This window comes from Meles meles, chromosome 7 (genome assembly GCF_922984935.1).
Source record: "Meles meles chromosome 7, mMelMel3.1 paternal haplotype, whole genome shotgun sequence".
NCBI classification, from domain to species: Eukaryota; Metazoa; Chordata; class Mammalia; order Carnivora; family Mustelidae; genus Meles; species Meles meles.
Window position 1 is genome coordinate 77,031,963 of NC_060072.1, and position 18,449 is coordinate 77,050,411.

The 18,449-nt window shown below is 37.0% G+C and overlaps 1 protein-coding gene across 1 annotated transcript in view; it reads right to left on the minus strand.

The window, feature by feature from the left end:
• Nucleotides 1-18,449, minus strand: part of CPNE8 (copine 8) — a 220,448-nt gene that overhangs the window by 141,570 nt on the left and 60,429 nt on the right. The window contains exons 4-5 of the mRNA XM_046013749.1: nt 17,922-18,025; nt 6,115-6,154 (exon numbers count right to left, since the gene is read on the minus strand). Of these exons, the coding sequence (XP_045869705.1) occupies nt 6,115-6,154; nt 17,922-18,025 (144 nt within the window). The remainder of the gene's footprint in view (nt 1-6,114; nt 6,155-17,921; nt 18,026-18,449) is intronic.

An 18,449-nucleotide genomic window follows, 5' to 3' on the forward strand; every position in this document is an offset into this window, starting at 1 on the left:
TGCTCCTTGCAATAAACTAAACACTATTCATCCTGTGGCTCTTGCCAATAACCTAGGAGTCATTCTACTTCTCTTATGTTCTTGTTGGACATCCAATTCATCAGCAATCTTATCACCAAAATCTGACCACCTCTTAGCCCTTGAAGGGTTACACCCACCAAATACTGTTCATCTATTCAAATTATGGCAGTCTTACAACAAGTCCTTTTTGGTTCACAATCAGCGGAATTCCCCAAGTGAAATCTAAAACTGGCCTCCATACATGGAGATCAAGGAAAGACTGAAAAAAAAGGCAGGCCACTCTAGACTAGTAGGTGGCAAGTTTAATAACCAAGGGAATATGAGGCTTATCTTGGGTGGCTCCAAAGTGAATGTATCTTCACTATCTCCAAGGTGATCTCTAAGGTGAGTAGATCTCCACAGATCTCCTGCCCGACAGAATCTTAAGACTTTTTTATAGAGGCCTTAATAGGGTTCAGTCATATATTCAGTCCAGATGGTCTCAACAATACATTACTCTCTCAAGGCTACATCCTTGAAACAGGACAGTGGGCAGGTCAGGGGAAGGAGGAATCAGGTGGAGCTCATGGGTCAACCAGTGTTCGTGTCCTCTCAACGACCTCCTCTAAAGTCTCCTTATTTCCGGTCTTACCTCCTAACCCCATCCTCCACTTTAGCGGCCACCTTATTTAAATATATAAATCCGATTACATCATTCTCCAGCAAAATCCATTTAAAAAAATTTTTTTTTGCAGGCCTTGGCCTACAGATCTCGGCCTCATCTAAATTCTGTGTACTTTTTCTAACGATTTCATTCCACTCTCATGATTCACAGTACTCTATGGATGGTAGCTATCGTTCAGTCACATCAACATTCCAAGTTCTTTCCTGATTAAGGTCCTTGCATTGCTGTTCCTTTTGCCTAGAATGCTCTTCCTCAAGATTTTCAATAGTTCCCTCCTTCTCTTTCTTAAGTATGCCCAGGATGAGAATTGGTCCAAATTCTCACTGCCTGGATGAGGGAAACCAAAGTTTCTAGCTAGCATTCTTCATTGGCCACTCTCTCTCAGTAACAAGAGCTTACAGTGTATAAAGATATCTTAATCATTTTGCATTTGTTTCTATGTCCCACTCCACTTCCCCAGTTCCAAAGTGTAAGCTGTTTTAGGACAGGGACCTTGTTTGTCTTATACACTGCAACATTCCTCAGCACTTGAACAGCACATGAAACACATTCATTATGACAATACATTAGAATTCAGTTCAGTTATATATGGGTTAAACTGGCTTTTCTTCTAATGAAAAAAAAAATCATGCCCCATTTATAAATCTCTTCCTATGAGAAAATGCACTTCTTGGTTCAAACAATTATCTTTCAAATGAAATATTCAAATACAACTCATCTACATGTGGAAGCTTCTATAGATGATACTTCGAAAATGTATTAAAGAAGATACACATCTTCACTAAAGGCTGGTATTTTATGGCTAAAATCATCCAGTGATCCACTAACATGTCTAAAACAAAAATTTTAGTGGGTACCTTCTGAAATCAACCAAATGAATAAATACATTTTGGATTGCCTGGTGGGTATGAAAATTTAGTACACGAAGTACAGTTTTGATGTCATCTGGCCTAGAACACCAAACAGAATCTTAGATTCACCAATTATGGCCCTGTTATTAATCTTTTCATTAATGATTTGGCTGGTGCAATTAAATTATGCAAATGAAAGTATGCTATGTAGTTCTGCTAATGGCATTAAGATGAGTGGGTTCAACAGCAACTTAGAGAACAAAGCTGGAATTCAAAATGCCAGATTTTGTTCGCAGGATCTAACACTTCAGGGGTGATAATATTTCAGTAATTTCCTTAGAGGATCGTAAAGTGGATAAATCCTGCAAAGGAAATTGTCCCTGGTTTCCATAAGCCAGCCTGGAGCATAATGTTTCTCCACTAAGAACTTTTTCTCCACTAGTAAAATCAGTTAAAAGGATACTGATCCTTTATCCACTCACTTTGTATTCATTTGCAAAGTTAGAAATCTAAGGTAAAATTCTATATGATATCTCCATTTTCCCCACTAGTTCCAAAAATTTAAGAATTTGATCCAAGACCCTTATGTATTGAAATCAAATAAAGTCATCCTGGAAGGGGTTTCTGCCAAACTTATCAGATATAAGAATGGGAAAAAAAATTTTTTTTTCTTATCGTTGACTCAAGGAGTCTCTCTTGCTACTAAATGCCCTTTGTGAAAGGTGTGCCTGTTCTCCACATGCAAGCCCAGGCACCTTGCAGTCTCTCCTAAAAGGTTCCAGTTTTTATTTCACTTTGCAAAACTGGCCGGTAGACAACCACACTTTGAAACAATTGTATCCTCAGGGAGTAGACCTAGTTTGTTTATTGGCTCCTCTGATCTAAATGCCTCCTGAACTCTTTTTGGGTTGAATGAGTTATATGCTCTTCCACCTAAAATCTGTCCTTGGATGTTTTTAAATTAGGAAGGGCCTTTGTTGTTAATTTTTAACAGAAATTCAAGACAGTAATCTCCAACAATTCTTGTAACAATTCAAAAACACATTTCCTCCCTCTTCTAACATGCTTCATCTATTTACAAGCTCATGCAATTATTAACAAATTTGTATTGCTTACTAAATATATTTAAGACATAACATAGGGAGAAATGTAAAGAATACATTAAAATGTGAGGTAATACAAAACATGAGAACTATAGGAAGCCATGCAACAGATTAAGAGAAAGGTGATAAGAGTCTGGATTAAGTAATAGTAAGAAAGGAAGAAGACAGAAGAGAAATCATACTTCATTAGAATGAACAGGATTTGGTCACACACAGGATGTCGTACGTGAGACAGAAAGCGATGAACACACAATCAAGTTTCCTTAAGTAGTACACTGTGTTGATAATTCTGGCAATAGATAATACAAGCAGAGGAGCAAACCTGGAAAAGGCCACACATTTTTGTTGTATCTGAGTTTTAGGCTTCTGCAGAATATCTACCAGCAATATCTAACAAGCGGCTGGAAACTCATATTTGCTGAGGTATGCAGAGGGACAGACACTTAGGAGTTACCGGGGTAAGGCATGGAAATGGTTGAGATCTCCCAATGAGAGCTGATACAGTAAGAGATGAAAGCTAAAAACCAAACCAGGAGAAACATTAATATTAGAGGACAGGAAGAGGAAGAGAAACTAAAATAAAGATAGATGATGAGTAAACACTAAGGTAGGAAAAGAAGCAAGAGAGACATTTACTTTTCTTTCTTTTTTTTTTTTTAAGATTTATTTGAGAGAGAGGGCTTGCACAGGAGGAGGAGTAGAGGCAAAGGGAAAAAGAGGGAGAGAAGCAGACTCCCCACTGAGCAGGGAGCCCAATGCAGGGCTCCATCTCACAACCCTGAGATAATGACCTGAGCCAAATCAAGAGTTGGATGCTCAACCAACTGAGCCATCCACGCGTCTCCGCAAGGGAGGTATTTCTGTGAAAGTCAGAGGAGATGTGGATTTCCAGAACAGGGCAGTCAATTTTGTCCCAAAATAATGGGGAATTCAAGTAAAGTAGAAAGTGAAGCCACAAAATTTTTCTCTAACCTATGTCAGAATAGTTCAAGCAGAAATGAAAATCAGAACACAGTAAAGGAAGATGGTAAAAACCTAGGCTGTTTTGAAAAGAACTACAGTGATAAGAAGGTGGTAGAGGAGATAGCATGAGGGTGAAGCACAGTCAAGATATCAGGAGGAAGATATGAAGTGTTTTGTGTGGAAATATAAAAAACTATTCTGCAAAAGAAACATTTTAAGATAGATAGATAGATATATAGTATTTATCTCTTATATAATAATAATTGCAGATTATTTAAGGAAAATATAATCATGTTTGAGGTACTCTCCTATCCTACATAGTACTCTCTGCCCTGGACTCAAAGCAATGACACTGATAAGGACCGCATGTTACCACCTTCCCACTTACCCTCAAAATATCCAATCCCGTGGGAAGGTCCTTAACTGCCCAGTTATCATGCCCTCTAAAAAAGTAGTCTGAACTGAGAAACATAAAAATTACATTCAGGGACAGTGGGCACTTGAAAGTCTATGTCCGCTCAGGGTTTAGGGAGTTCATTTTTCTGTACACGAAGATGAATAATCAGAGAGACTTGGTCTTCGGAGAGAAACGGAAGCTCAGAGAAGAGCTATAATGGAAAGAATATGTGGCCTCAGAGGGAGAGAAATCGAGAAAACAGCTGTCTCAGTTCCTATCCACACAACTGTTTCCAGCTGTATTTCCTGTAAGGGCAAGCTACATATCACATTTATGAGTCGCTCTTAAATTTCTTTAACATTAACTACCTCCATGTGAGGTAAATGAATGCATTTTCTTTCCTTGCAATGAAACTCTGACTAGAAAATGGAATTCTTTTTCTGATTCTTCCAGTGAAATTTGGAAAACTTCCAATACAAATTCCAATTTGCTATGCAAGTAAGTTTTAAATGTCCAGCCACAATGCTATAAATCTTATGAGGAGCAGGAAGGCAGCATGGCAACTGCAGTGAAGTGTACTCACGGGGAGTAATGAGCTTACTACAGTGTTTGTTTTCAATTTCTAGAAAAGTTAATCGGAAAGATTATTCTTTGGGGGCGCCTGGGTGGCTCAGTGAGTTAGGCATCTGCCTTTGGCTCCGGTCATGATCTCCCCATCCTGGAACAGAACCCCACATCAACCTGACTTTCTGCTCAGTGGGGAGTCTGCTTCTCCCTCTCCCACTGCCCCTCCCCCACAATGTGTGTGCGCACTCTCTCTCTCTTGCTCTCAAATAAATAAAAAATAAAATAAAACCTTTTAAAAAAAAGTAGACTTTTCTTTGAATGCTTCTTCAGTGATTCTGCTTTATGCTTCGTAACAAAATATCACAGCTTCCTTACAACAAAGGACAAGAACAGTAAATTGTCATTTTTACCTCTATTTTTACCAGCTTTCCAGTTTCCCCAAATCACCCTCTTTGTCCATAACCTCTCATGTGTCTTCTCTTCTGTGAATCATGACATTACCCCTCTCCAAATTATACTGGAAATCATATATATATATATATATAGCTCCATCTATTCTAATCAATAGGTTACAACAATGGAGACATGAAAATTATCCCCCTGACCCTCTGGGTACAACTATGACCCTAACCCTAACCCTAACCCTCCCACCTCTTAACCCAGACACGCTGCCAGTTCCACATCCATGTACTCAGATTCCACTTGGAAACTGGTTAAACTCTCTTCAGAATGCTGTTTTCAGATCCTGTACAGCCCTTCCTCCTAGTTTGGCCTAACTCCATTCCCACAGTTCAATAAACAGGATGATCAGATCATCAATGCTTGGCCAGAGAATCTCGCCCTCATCCCTCCCTCCAGACCTCTGCCTACTTCTGATCCCTTTGCTGCTCCTGGACCTGGGAATGTCCCCAGGGAACAGTTGTAGCCTGGAGAGTAGAGCTCTTGAGATAAGAGCAGCAGATAGATGGAGGGATGGATAGTCAGGACCCAGAAGGAAAAAAAAGAGACTGTAGGCAAACTTGAGGATACACTCTATATGACCGTCTTGTTTGTACTGTACCTTCAGAAACTGACATGATGCCAGCATGAAGAGGCACTTAGAAAATATCGTTGAACGAATGGACCACAAGGACAGCAGAACTAGCAGATCAGTCTGCCTACACCCAAGAACTTCTCATTGTCTCAGAAGCGAAGCCTCTCCAAATGACACAGGCTCACTATTTCATCTTGCTTAACCTGATCCAACTCCAAGTTGGATCCAACTCCAGTTCCAGGGAACTGGCAACATTTCTTTAAAAAATAGGTAAGTAAATAATAAACAAGATTAATCCATTTTACCTACGAAAGGTATCTTTGCTTTAATATGTTCCTCCAAATGTTATTCTAGGATCCTTGAAAAGTGTTATTTATTTTCTATGACAATTATTACATGAAAAGTTAGGAACACATACCTTTAATATTAATGTAACAACATAAATATTAATCATAAATAATGATATTGAAATTTATATTATGGAATCATCATAAAAACATAAAGTATAAACTTACATGTTTGGACAGGTTGGGGCTCTTGGAATCAACGTCATATCTAAAAGATTAAAACAGAAAACTCAAATTATTTCCACAAAAGAGAGCTACAGAAAAATATTGGTATTTTACCAAAAAACCCATAAATAATATAAATCATATCAATCAAGGCAATCATGAAAAACTAGCAAATTTAGAAGTTTCTTTTAATCTGTCACAGATATGCCAGTGGTAGAATTCATAAGCTCTAGGTCTTTTAATTTCCACAACCTAAGAGAGGTCCTGATATTTTCAGTCAACAATTCTGCTGCTTGATAAGAATGTTGAAAACTTCTCTTTTGGGGCACCTGGGTGGCTCAGTGGTTTAAGCTTCTGCCTTCAGCTCAGGTCACAATCTCAGGGTCCTGGGATAGAGCCCCACATCTGGCTCTCTGCTCAGCAGGGAGTCTGCTCCCCGCCCCTCACCCCTCCTCTCTGCCTACTTGTGATCTCTCTCTGTGTCAAATAAAAAATTTAAAAAAAGTTTTAAAAACTTCTCTTTTGGGGCACCTGGGTGGCTCACTGGGTGGCACCTCAGTGGCTCAGAAAGCCTCTGCCTTCGGCTCAGGTCATGATCCCAGGGTCCAGGGATCAAGCCCCACATCGGGCTCCCTGCTCAGCGGGGAGCCTGCTTCCCCCTCTATCTTTGCCTGCCTCTCTGCCTACTTGTGATTTCCTACTGTCAAATAAATAAATAAAATCTTTTAAAAAAAAAAAACTTCTCTTTTGTACCATTGTTTAAAAATTTTAAAAGTAAAAACAAAATAAAACAAAACAAAAAGGCTTCTTTTGTGTGTGAATCAACAGAATTCTAACACTGCTCAAAATTCCCCAACTGCAATTCCTCTCCACTGGATACCATTAAAAAATAAGCAGGGCGCCTGGGTGGCTCAGTGGGTTAAGCCGCTGCCTTCGGCTCAGGTCATGATCTCAGGGTCCTGGGATCGAGTCCCATATCGGGCTCTCTGCTCGGCAGCGAGCCTGCTTCCCTCTCTCTCTCTGCCTGCCTCTCTGTCTACTTGTGATCTCTCTCTCTGTCAAATAAATAAATAAATAAATAAATAAAAATAAGCAGATGCTGGTTAACAGGCTGTCTTTTTTGTTTTATTTATTTAGTATTTTAAATACTACCGTTAACTGAAATTCAGCTGAAGTAATGAAATTACTTTTCCCCACTCAGTGGACTTAGGGAAACCATGTATTTTACAGAAATAGAAATGCATTCATATGGGACTATTTTCTGTCCTGTTTTTGACCAGTTGGTACTGGAAATAAATGATTTCCCAGAAAGAGCCTAGGAAAACATCACTATCACTTTAGCTCCTCATTTTAAAGAATTTGTAGAAAAAGTAAGATCGCTAACAGTCAAGACAACCTCAAGTCACTGAAGCCTTACGTAGGAAAATATTTGTATTGGCTCCAGAGTTTCTCCCAAATCAAATTCCTCTCTCACACTCCTTTGTGCACAGCCTCCTACCAAAATTTAACTGCCTTTTTTTTTTAAGGTTAATTAAAGTCTTCGCTCTCACATAACAAGAATGTTTTTACAGAGAAACAAGGCATCTCAATCAATAAAAGGCTGAGAAAGAGTTCGCAGAATGTGCCAATCCTGGGCAGAGGTTCACGGACTCCTTAGCAAAGTATGTTTACCACAGCTGGCTTCATAACTGTGTGACGCAAAAATACCTGCCTGGGAAGAATGACAGATTACTCTCCTTACCATCAGGGCACGCTGATCACCCTGAACAGCTGTAACCTAGAAGTTTCAATCAGCTAATTGGCCAACATCTACTGAAAACCTACAGATGTTAGCACAAAAATTTTTATTCAAGACAATTTTTTTAAGAGTAAGACTGAAATCACCAACTACAGCAATATCAAAGGTGAAAATAACCGTGCTGTGCTGGCTTCTTCCCAAGAATCAGAAACTGTTTTCTCTAAAGGGTATACTGTGGACCTGGGAGAAGTAACATGTTGTGTTCAGTTATGTTAAAAGAAGGGAAAAGAAAAGGAGTTTATGTTTTCATCACAAAGCATTTAAGTATCTGTAAATACAATCCGTTTTCATTGCCTTTAACAAAGTTTTTTTAATGCTAATATCTCAAAAATATGCAATTTATAGCATACTTCTGAGGGCTTTAGGTTAATATACTGGATTACAATGCATTTGAAATTATCATGAGTTTTCCTTTCATAGAATTTTCCTTCTAACTTTTCTAAAAGTATCCAGACCGCTCTGGGCCTCACTCAGAGGGGTCAGATGTAAACACCATGTCCTAAATAGTTAAAATGTGTGTGTGTGCATATGTGTATAGTGCCATACTTTCACTAAGGAGAAGAGATGATATGGAAAGCAGGAAGCTAAGTAGTTTATCCCTAAGAAGGTGCCTCCCACTGCCTAAATCTACTCATGCCAATTTTGTAAACTCGAAGCTGGTACTGAAATATTATTACCAGAGTATCGAAGTGGATCCTAAGGATCACATTTGCAATTAGAGGTAACAGATGTTGACTAGAGTCTTTCCTGTACTTCTGAAATTCCAATGAAGGCCCCAACTGAAAACCAAAGATGCTAAGTATATCCCTTTATGCTTGGCTCAGAGGTGCTCAAGAGTCACTCTCATTAGAGTCAGGCCCTTCTCCACAAAGTGACTAATAAAAGTGACAGGCTAGGATCCTACTTCTTGGGCAGCAAGAGGAGGTTCCTTCCAATCCCCAAAGCCGAAAAGAGGAACTCCAAAGTCTGAGGTGCCTGAAGAAGGAGTAGACAGCCCCGTCCGGTTTCCCTGTCAGAGGCTGCTGAGCTACAGAACCTGCCCACAAGTCCAGCCGGTGGCTGCCAATAAAAGACAACATCAGGTGACAGCCCTAAGAAATGCCTTCTGAGAACAGAGGAACAAGCAGAATGTGCCCCTTGTGCTACCTTTAGGTCTGGATTCTTCAGAAGATAAGAGACCCATACCTCCCCCTCCCAGTTCATCAACCCTTCCCTCTTCAGCCCTGCTCTCCTACAAGTAGCTAAAACAAGAGCTCTGAGGAAAGAGGAAGTGAAGAGTTTTGAAGTAAGTTTGAGATTACAGGGTTTTATTAAAGATTTTATTTATTCACTTGACAGAGATCACAAGTAGGCAGAGAAGCAGGTGGGGGGGGTTGGGGGGAGGGGTGGAGAGCAGGGTCCCTGCTGAGCAGAGAGCCCGATGTGGGTCTTCATCCCTGGACCCTGGGATCATGACCTGAACCAAAGGCAGAGGCTTAACCCACTGAGCCACCCAGGCGCCCTGATATTAAAAAGTTTTAAGGTGAAGAGTAAATATGATTAACAAAATAAGGTGGTTCTAGTGAACAAAAGTGACTGCAAACTCTCAAACTTAGACGTTGACATTGTTTTTTTTTTTTTTTTTAAGATTATTTATTTATTTATTTGACAGACAGAGATCACAAGTAGGCAGAGAGGCAGGCAGAGAGAGAGGAGGAAGCAGGCTCCCTGCTGAGCATAGAGCCCGATGTGGGGCTCGATCCCAGGACCCTGAGATCATGACCCGAGCGGAAGGCAGAGGCTTTAACCCACTGAGCCACCCAGGTGCCCCAGACGTTGACATTGTTAAGGGAGTCCTTAACCAATGGGAAAAACTGGAATTAATAGTATTGGGAAGAAATTTTTTAAAACTTACTTTCCTCAGATAACATTATACATTCCACAATTATCACCTTTTGATTTATCAAGAAGAAAAATAATTTGCTAGGTAAGTCAAATCTAGACTCCTAACTACCTTGTTGCTGTTGCAGTCTAAGTGGAAAAACAAGAGTGAAAAAGATTGTATCTCGTTTCTCCTGTTCTCCCCCTCATGTTGTAGAGTGATGTGACTACCTACACCTCTTGCTCAAAGACATTTTTGTGCAGCTGTTCTGCCAATCATAGTTTCCAACTGTGACCAAAAAAGGTGATTTATGAGGTACCGATACTATTATCAGTGTGATAATCATAACAAAATAAATAGATGCCAACGTTTATGACCTTATCTGTGATCCATACACAGCATGATGACAGAGACCATGTCTCTTAAATGAAAGAGGTACACATCAAATTAAAAAGGCAGGAGAATTTTAAAATTCATAGTTGATAAACTAATCTTAAATACGTATCTCAGGCATACTGCAGTAACAATAATAATTACTACGGATTCATCAGGACTTACAGGAATTTGGCTCAGTTGTGACAGGAAGACACATTTATTCTGTCCCTCCCTTTCTTTCTCTGTCATTACAATTTTCTATCAGCATTGAAAAATTAAAAAAGGAGCCTGAAAACCATTTTTCAAACCTTCCATAATAGGCAATTCTTTATATCACACACTTTCACAGTTTCTTTTCAATTGTTTTTTTTAGAATTTCATTAAATCAATGGGCAGATTAAATAAAACAATTCTGAAAACCATTTACATCTGTCTGTTGCCCAATTTGGACTACTCTATTCTTCAACATCTCTGTCCCCTCAAGCAGACATATTGTCATAAATGCACTAGAGTATCGCTCTAGCTCTTGGGAGATGCAGGTTGGGGTTACAAATGGTTTTATTGCCTATTTTATCCTGTTTTTACTTTCCAAATATCCTACAATGAATACTTCTTCCTAGGAATAACACACTGCTAAGACAAAATTTAAAAACCAATTATAATAGGTATACTAATGAATAAATAGATATACATAACTAGTGAACAAATACAGTATTTTCCACACTTATGTGGGTAGATATGCTGGAAAAATCACAAAGTGAAAGAAAGAAAAAAGAAAAGAAAAAGAAAAAGAAAGAGAAAAAGGAAAAGAAAAAGAAAAAGAAAAAGAAAAAGAAAAGGAAAAAAGAAAACCTGGTGTCACAGGTTAAAGGTGTTACGGGAGATATTCTAATACATGGTAAATCAAAAGGAATGAACTAAAGCGATATCAAAAATAATACACGAACTGGGGCATCTGGGTGGCTCAGTGGGTTAAGCCTCTGCCTTCGGCTCAGGTCATGATCCCAGGATCCTGGGATCGAGTCCCGCATCCGGCTCTCTGCTCAGCAGGGAGCCTGCTTCCCCTCTCTCTCTGCTCTGCCTCTCTGTCTGCTTGTGATCTCTTTCTGTGTCAAATAAATAAATAAAATCTTTAAAAAAAAATACTACATGAACTAAGAGTATACTTGTTGCTTTTCTTGATAATCAGTTATCCCTTTCTCTGGCCCTAATTGTTTGGATTTTTCAGAGATGCTATACAATTGAAATAAAGCTCTCTGAATCAAATTGCTGAAATCAGCCAAATGCATTCAAAGGATAAAATGATACATAATTCAATTTTGCAATACACTTTCACATGTTGAACACTACATAATTTCTGTGAAAATCACTGTAATTTTTAGAAGAAAAGAGAAAGCTGAAGAAGTTAAAACATATCAATCTAACTACACTAACTTCTGTTACTCTATTTCTTCTTGTCACACTGAGATGAAATAATATAACATGCTCCCATTCCTATCAAATATAACAATTTCCTAGACAGTCTTACTTTTGTTTATTTAGATGGATGAAATATATTCTACCATATTATTATATTCAAAATGCAGCAGAATACTTTAAACATACACTTTCATCAGTATTACATAACCAAGGCAAACATAAAAATATTCCAGTTTAGACATAACTTTTAGACTTCATAAAATTTTAGAAATTCCAGTTTTGTAGCATTTAATTACAAAATATATTAGGCAAAATCTGATCCTTTGAACATATAACACTTTCTGGGCCTTGGTTTTCTCATTTACAAAAGTGGATTAATTCCACCTCAGAAATTTGTTGGGAGGGTTAAAGTTATATATGCATATGATTCTATTACAAACTGTGAATAATAGTACTAGTAGTACTAACAAAAATAACCTCTTTTTGTCTGCACCTACAAACTTATATACTAACTTTCAAACTCCATGAGCTTCTGTAACTACTTCACTGAGTTTACAAGTAACCGGAAGATATTAGTAACAAACATATTAAGCCATCTTATCATTTCTTCCTTCTGTATTTTTTCCAGTAAATGTATTGGTTTTGCTTTCCCTTTTTTTTTTTAATTCCCCGAAACACTTACAGTGAAGTTAAACAATATTACTGACTTATCATCAAATACTAGATAAGTATGAGACACCATCAATGCCCTAACTTCCCCCTACCTTTGAGTCTTTCGGCTCATGCTAAGCATACCTAGTAAGCTTACGAACATGATATAAGTATCAGGTGCCTCCCTAACCTAATATATTCTCATTTGGACTCACCAGTTTATCAGAGTGATTGCTGAAACACTACCCATTTAAAAAGGCATAATATTTTAACATTAACCAGCAATGAGTTCAGTGGAATTATATTCCTTGCACCAGACACTTTTTAAAACCAATTAGTTTCCATAGCCTCATCTTCAGTAGAGATGAGAACGTGATCACTAGCCTCTGTTTACAGGTGAATCATTCTTTACCTTCTTTTCCTCTCCAGAATGATTAGCCCAGCTCTTAATTTTTGCTCCTTGGTCTACTAACTAAGAAACATTTAATTGGTGTCATCCTTCTAAAGCACCTTTGTTTTCATTGCACTTGTGAAATTCTGTAATAGCAACATTTACAACATAGATGATAAAAGGATGAGTAGGAGATGGGCTTAAGGAGCCAGGGCCAAGTAGGAACATGGTCATACAGTCACCTGGCAGCAGCTGCTTGTGACAGGGGCCTTTGGACAGACAGCAACCACAACAAAACAGAAGGGCTCTGAATATCAGAGCTAAAACACAGGCAACAAGTTCAGAGAACAAAGCATATAGGACCTTGGCTTTACAGGCAAATTCTACCAAACTTAAAGAATTAACACCTACACTTCTTAAACTATTTCAAAAAATAGAAGGGGAAGGAAAACCCAAATTCATTCTGAGGCCAGCATTACCCTGATATCAAAACTAGATAGACACCACCCCTGAAAAGAGAACTATAGGCTAAAAGCCCTGATGAACGTAGATGCAAAAATTCTCAACAAAATACTAGCAAACTTAATTCAACAATACATTAAAAAAATCATTCACCACGATCAAGTGGAATTTATTCCTGGGTTTCAAGAGTGGTTCAATATTTGCAAATTTATCAATGTGATCTATCACATCAATAAGAGAAAAGGATAAGAACTATATGATCATTTCAATAGGTGACAAAAAACATTTGACAAAGTACAATATCCATTCATGATAAAAAAAAAAAAAAAAAACCCTCAACAAAGTAGGGTTAGAGGAATATACCTCAACATAATAGAGGCTATACATGAAAAAACAGCTAACATCATCCTTAATGGAGAAAAACTGAGAGCTTTTCCCCTAAGGTCAGGAACAAGACAAGGATGTCCACTCTCACCACTTTTATTCAACACAGTACTGGAAGACCTAGCCACAACAGTCAGAGAAAAAGAAGATATAAAGGGCAATCAAACTGGTAAGGAAGAAGTAAAATTTAACACTATTTGCAGATGACATGATATTCTATATGCAGAAAACCCAAAAGACCCCACCAAAAAACTGCTAGAACTGATAAAGGAATTCAGTAAAAGTCAAAGGATACAAAATCAATGTGCAGAAATCTTGCATTTCTATACAACACTAATGAAGCAGCCAAAAAAGAAATTAAGAAAACAATCCCATTTATAACTGCACCCAAAATAATAAGATGCCTACAAATAAACCTAACCAAAGAGGTAGAAGACCTGTACTTTGAAAACTATAAAATACTGATGAAAGAAATTGAAGATAGACACAAAGAAATGCAAAGATACTCCATGCTCATGGACTGGAAAAACAAGTATTATTAAAATGTCTCTACTACCCAAAGCAATCTAAGTATTTAATGCAATCCTTATCAGAATACAGCACTTTTCACAAACTAGAACAAAGAATCCTAAAATATTTATGGAACCACAAAGACCCCAAACGGACAAAGCAATCTTCAAAGGGAAAAGTAAAACTGGAGGCATCACAATTCTGTACTTCAAGCTGTATTACAAAGACGTAGTATTCAAAACAGTATGGAACTGGCACAGAAACAGACACATAAATCAATGTAACAGAATAGAAAACCCAGAAACAAACCCATAATTTTATGGTCAATTGATCTTTGACAAAACAGGAAAGAATATCCACTGGAAAAAAGAACTCTCTTCAACAAATTGTGTTGGGAAAACTGGACAGACACATCCAAAATAATGAAAATGGACTGTTTTCTTACACCATACACAAAAATAAATTCAAAATGAATTAAAGACCTAAGGTGAGACCTGAAACCATAAACAGCTAGAAGAGAACACAGGCAGTAATTTCTTTGACATCGGACTCTGACATAGCAACTTCTTTCTAGATATGTCTCCTGAGGCAAGGGAAACAAAAACAAAAATAAACTATTGGGACCACAACAAAATAAAAAGCTTCTGCACAGCAAAGGAAACAATCAATAAAATTAAAAGGTAACCTATTAAATAAGAGAAGTATTTTCAAATGACATATCTGATAAAGGGTTAATATGCAAAATAAGAAAAGAACTTATAAAACTCAACACCCCCCAACAAATGATCCAATTAAAAGTGGGCAGAAGACATGAAGAGGTTTTTCTCCAAAAAGACATCCTGATGGCCAACAGACACATGAAAAGATGTTGTTCATCATCACTTATCATCAGGAACATGCATATCCAAACTACAATGAGGTACCACCTCACTCTTGTCAGCATGGCTAAAATCAACAGTGCAAGTAACAGGTTGTGAAGAAAAGGAACCCTCATGTACTGTTGGTAGGAATGCTAACTGGTACAGTCACTGGAGAAAACAGTATGGAGGTTCCCAAAAAGTTAAAAATAGAACTACCTTATGATCCAGCAATCCCACTACTGGGTATTTACCCAAGAACACAAGAACACGGATTCAAAGGGACACACGCACCCCTGTGTTTATAGCAGCATTACTTACAATAGCTAAATTATGGAAGCAGCCCAAGTGTCCATCGACTGATGGATGGATAAAGAAGTGGTATATATACACATACACACACACACACACACACACACACACATATATATATAACATTCATAACATATATATATAACATATATATAATATATTTAACATATATATATAATATATTTAACATATATATAATATAACATATATATATAACATTCATAACATATGTATAACATAACTTAATATATATATTATTCAGCCATGATAAAGAATGAAATCTTGCCATTTGCAATGACATGGCTGGTGCTAGAGAGTATAATGCCAAGTGAAATAAGCCAAGTTAGAGAAAGACAAATACCATATGATTTCACTTATATGCAGAATTTAAGAAACAATACAAATGAGCTAAGGGAAAAAAATAAGAGAGAGCGGGAGACAAATCAAAAAACAGACTCTTAATTATAGAGAACAAACTGATGGTTACCAGAGGAGAGGTGCGTGGGAGGATGGGTTAAACAGTTAATGGGGATTAAGGAGTGCACTAGTTGTAATGAGCACAGGGTGATGTATGGAAGTGTTCAATTACTATATTGTATACATGAGACTAATATAACACCGTATGTTAAGTAACAGAAATTAAAACTTAAAAAGCTATGGGATATCTAAGTTGGTCTCAAGGATTAGAATGAGGAATGAGTACTCTTGTCCACATCTGTTCATCCTAATATTTGACTCTGAATAATTTATACTCTGAAAATTTAAAAAAAAGATTGTAAAAAATTTACATACTGGGATACTTGCTGTAGGATTACATGTAATAGTAAAAATAAAACAATCCAAAATGTCCATCAGTAGATGTCTGGCTACATAAATTGTGTTTTCTCAAGCAATGAAAATTATGCAACATTAAAATAAATGAAAAACATATGTATAATACAGTGGCCCCAAAAGATATCTGAAAAATTCAAGTAATAGGAAAATATTTGTGGTTTTCAAAATATTGAGACTCCCATATGTTTATGTATCTTAAAAAAAAAAATGATCTGCAAGTATATACGTCAAGTCATTTACATTTTTAGTTATTGGTGGGTTGACGGGTTTTTTTGGGAGGAGGGTATTGAACTAACCAGAAACTTTCACTCTTAAATGCCTACGTAATTTAAAGCTTATTATAAATATTTACTACTTCCAAATGAGAGAAAACAATACAGATGAACAAATTATACAAATGGCTGGCTTTAGGATAAAGTTAAATCTAAAAGCAGAGGCAAAAAATTAAGCAGGTAACATTCTGTGTGCGAGAGAATTCTTAAGAACAGCTGCTATGAAGGCCTGAACAATGGGAGAACCACATTTGACATGATTTATATGTGGCTTTTAAGTAACAACACTATGAGCAATCTCCATGATAAATAAACATGGTCAAGAAATCATTATATTACACTTCAGGATTTTTTCTCAGACGTATCATTTTTAGTATTCGAAAAGGGGTTTCAAGGACATAAAAAAGCAAATGGGCATAATAATTTTTAATTTAATTAATTATATTTAATGTAATTAATTTAATTTAATAATAAAATTTTGCTTGATAAATATAATGAATATTTAGAACTCCTATAACTCTTGAAGGAAAGGGCCTGGTATAACATTCTCCTTTTTTAAACAAAAGGTTATTTTACTGCACACATTTTAGAGGAAAATCAGAAAGGCTGGTCATGGTAGGTGACTTTCTTTTTACATTAGAAAGCAATCTAGGACTTTTTCAAATATGATATTGATAGCTTTTTTTTTTAAAAGATTTTATTTATTTATTTGGCAGACAGAGATCACAAGTAGGCAGAGAGGCAGGCAGAGAGAGAGGAGGAAGCAGGCTCCCTGCTAAGCAGAGAGCCTGATGCGGGGCTCCATCCCAGGACCCTGAGATCATGACTTGAGCTGAAGGCAGAGGCTTTAACCCACTGAGCCACCCAGGCGCCCCTGACAGCTTTTATTAAAAAAATTTATAAATTGTGACAGCCTGATACATTTTATTATTTCCAGCTATTTAAAGGCATTTCTATTTTTAAAGACTTATAATGTTCATAAACTATTTTAATTTATTAAGTACATTCTATATGTTATAGTTTTCCCTCTCAATAGACTTCCTTTGAACAATATCCAGATACTTCAACAATCACCAGAGTTTACATCTGTGAAACAAAAATTGAGTAACAAATACTATCTTACAAACAAACTTACTCCAGATTCTCTGCAGACAAGAAGCTGAATGTAATGATATTTTGAAATGACTAATTCAACATCAAAGTAACAAGAATGTTAAAAAAAATCAAAAATTCTGGCTCCGGTATCCTGGGTCTTGGTAATAGGAGGCCACAAAGAGATAAAAGGAAGCAAAATTTAGACAGAGATCCATATACTATACAAAGAAGCAGCTGAGAGAAACTTCACGATCTGGGGACACAAGGAGTAAATAAGATCACCTTGGAGTATATGTGGAACTTGTAAAGAAATCACTGAGGCCAAAGATGGTTTGAAAGGATGTCCATATATATCATGCAGCATTTCAGCATAGTTAAAATGCTCACTAATTTTTTTAATAAACATATAGCCAAAAACCTATAAAATGCAAAGTAATGCTAGGGATAGTGCTCTGGCCACACTCTAAGCAGAATTAATCTACTTTCCTGCAATACAACCTAGTATTTGTGCAATCAGACCCAGCCGTATGTCACAAAATTTGCCTTTAAAAATCTATTTTTTAACAATGCAAGTTATACCAGAACTTACAAGTCAAAACGAAGGTTCTCCCTTTCTTCAAAAAAGTAGTCCAGGATAAATTTTCGTACAAAATCAGGATTTAAAGTATTATCAATCACTTCAGTCCTTCCAAACTGTAGAGAAAGAGAGAAAGAGGTTAAAAATCAAGCCTTGCATGGTTACTGATTACAGCATAGCATCTAGTATTAATATAGTTCCTTGAAAACGTAAGCAATAAATATCCTAATGACTGGAAAAGTAAAGCCCTGCAGAAAAGTTTTTGGAGACAAAAATTATTCACTCTTATTCACTCAGGGAAATTTGAAAATGAGCACTGAGTTCATTCAAATTATTAGAACGGCAGCTTCTGAAAATTCATATAACAAGTTCTAACACTTTTCTCCCCTCTTATCCCCACTTCAAAGCCAAATCCCATGCTAGCCAAGGGAAGTTATTTCTCCCTTCAATTTTAGTGCATCACAAATATTTTTCTTAATCTAGTGTAGAACTAGGATAAGCAACATATATTCTTAACAACTGGAGGGGTCCCAGTATTCA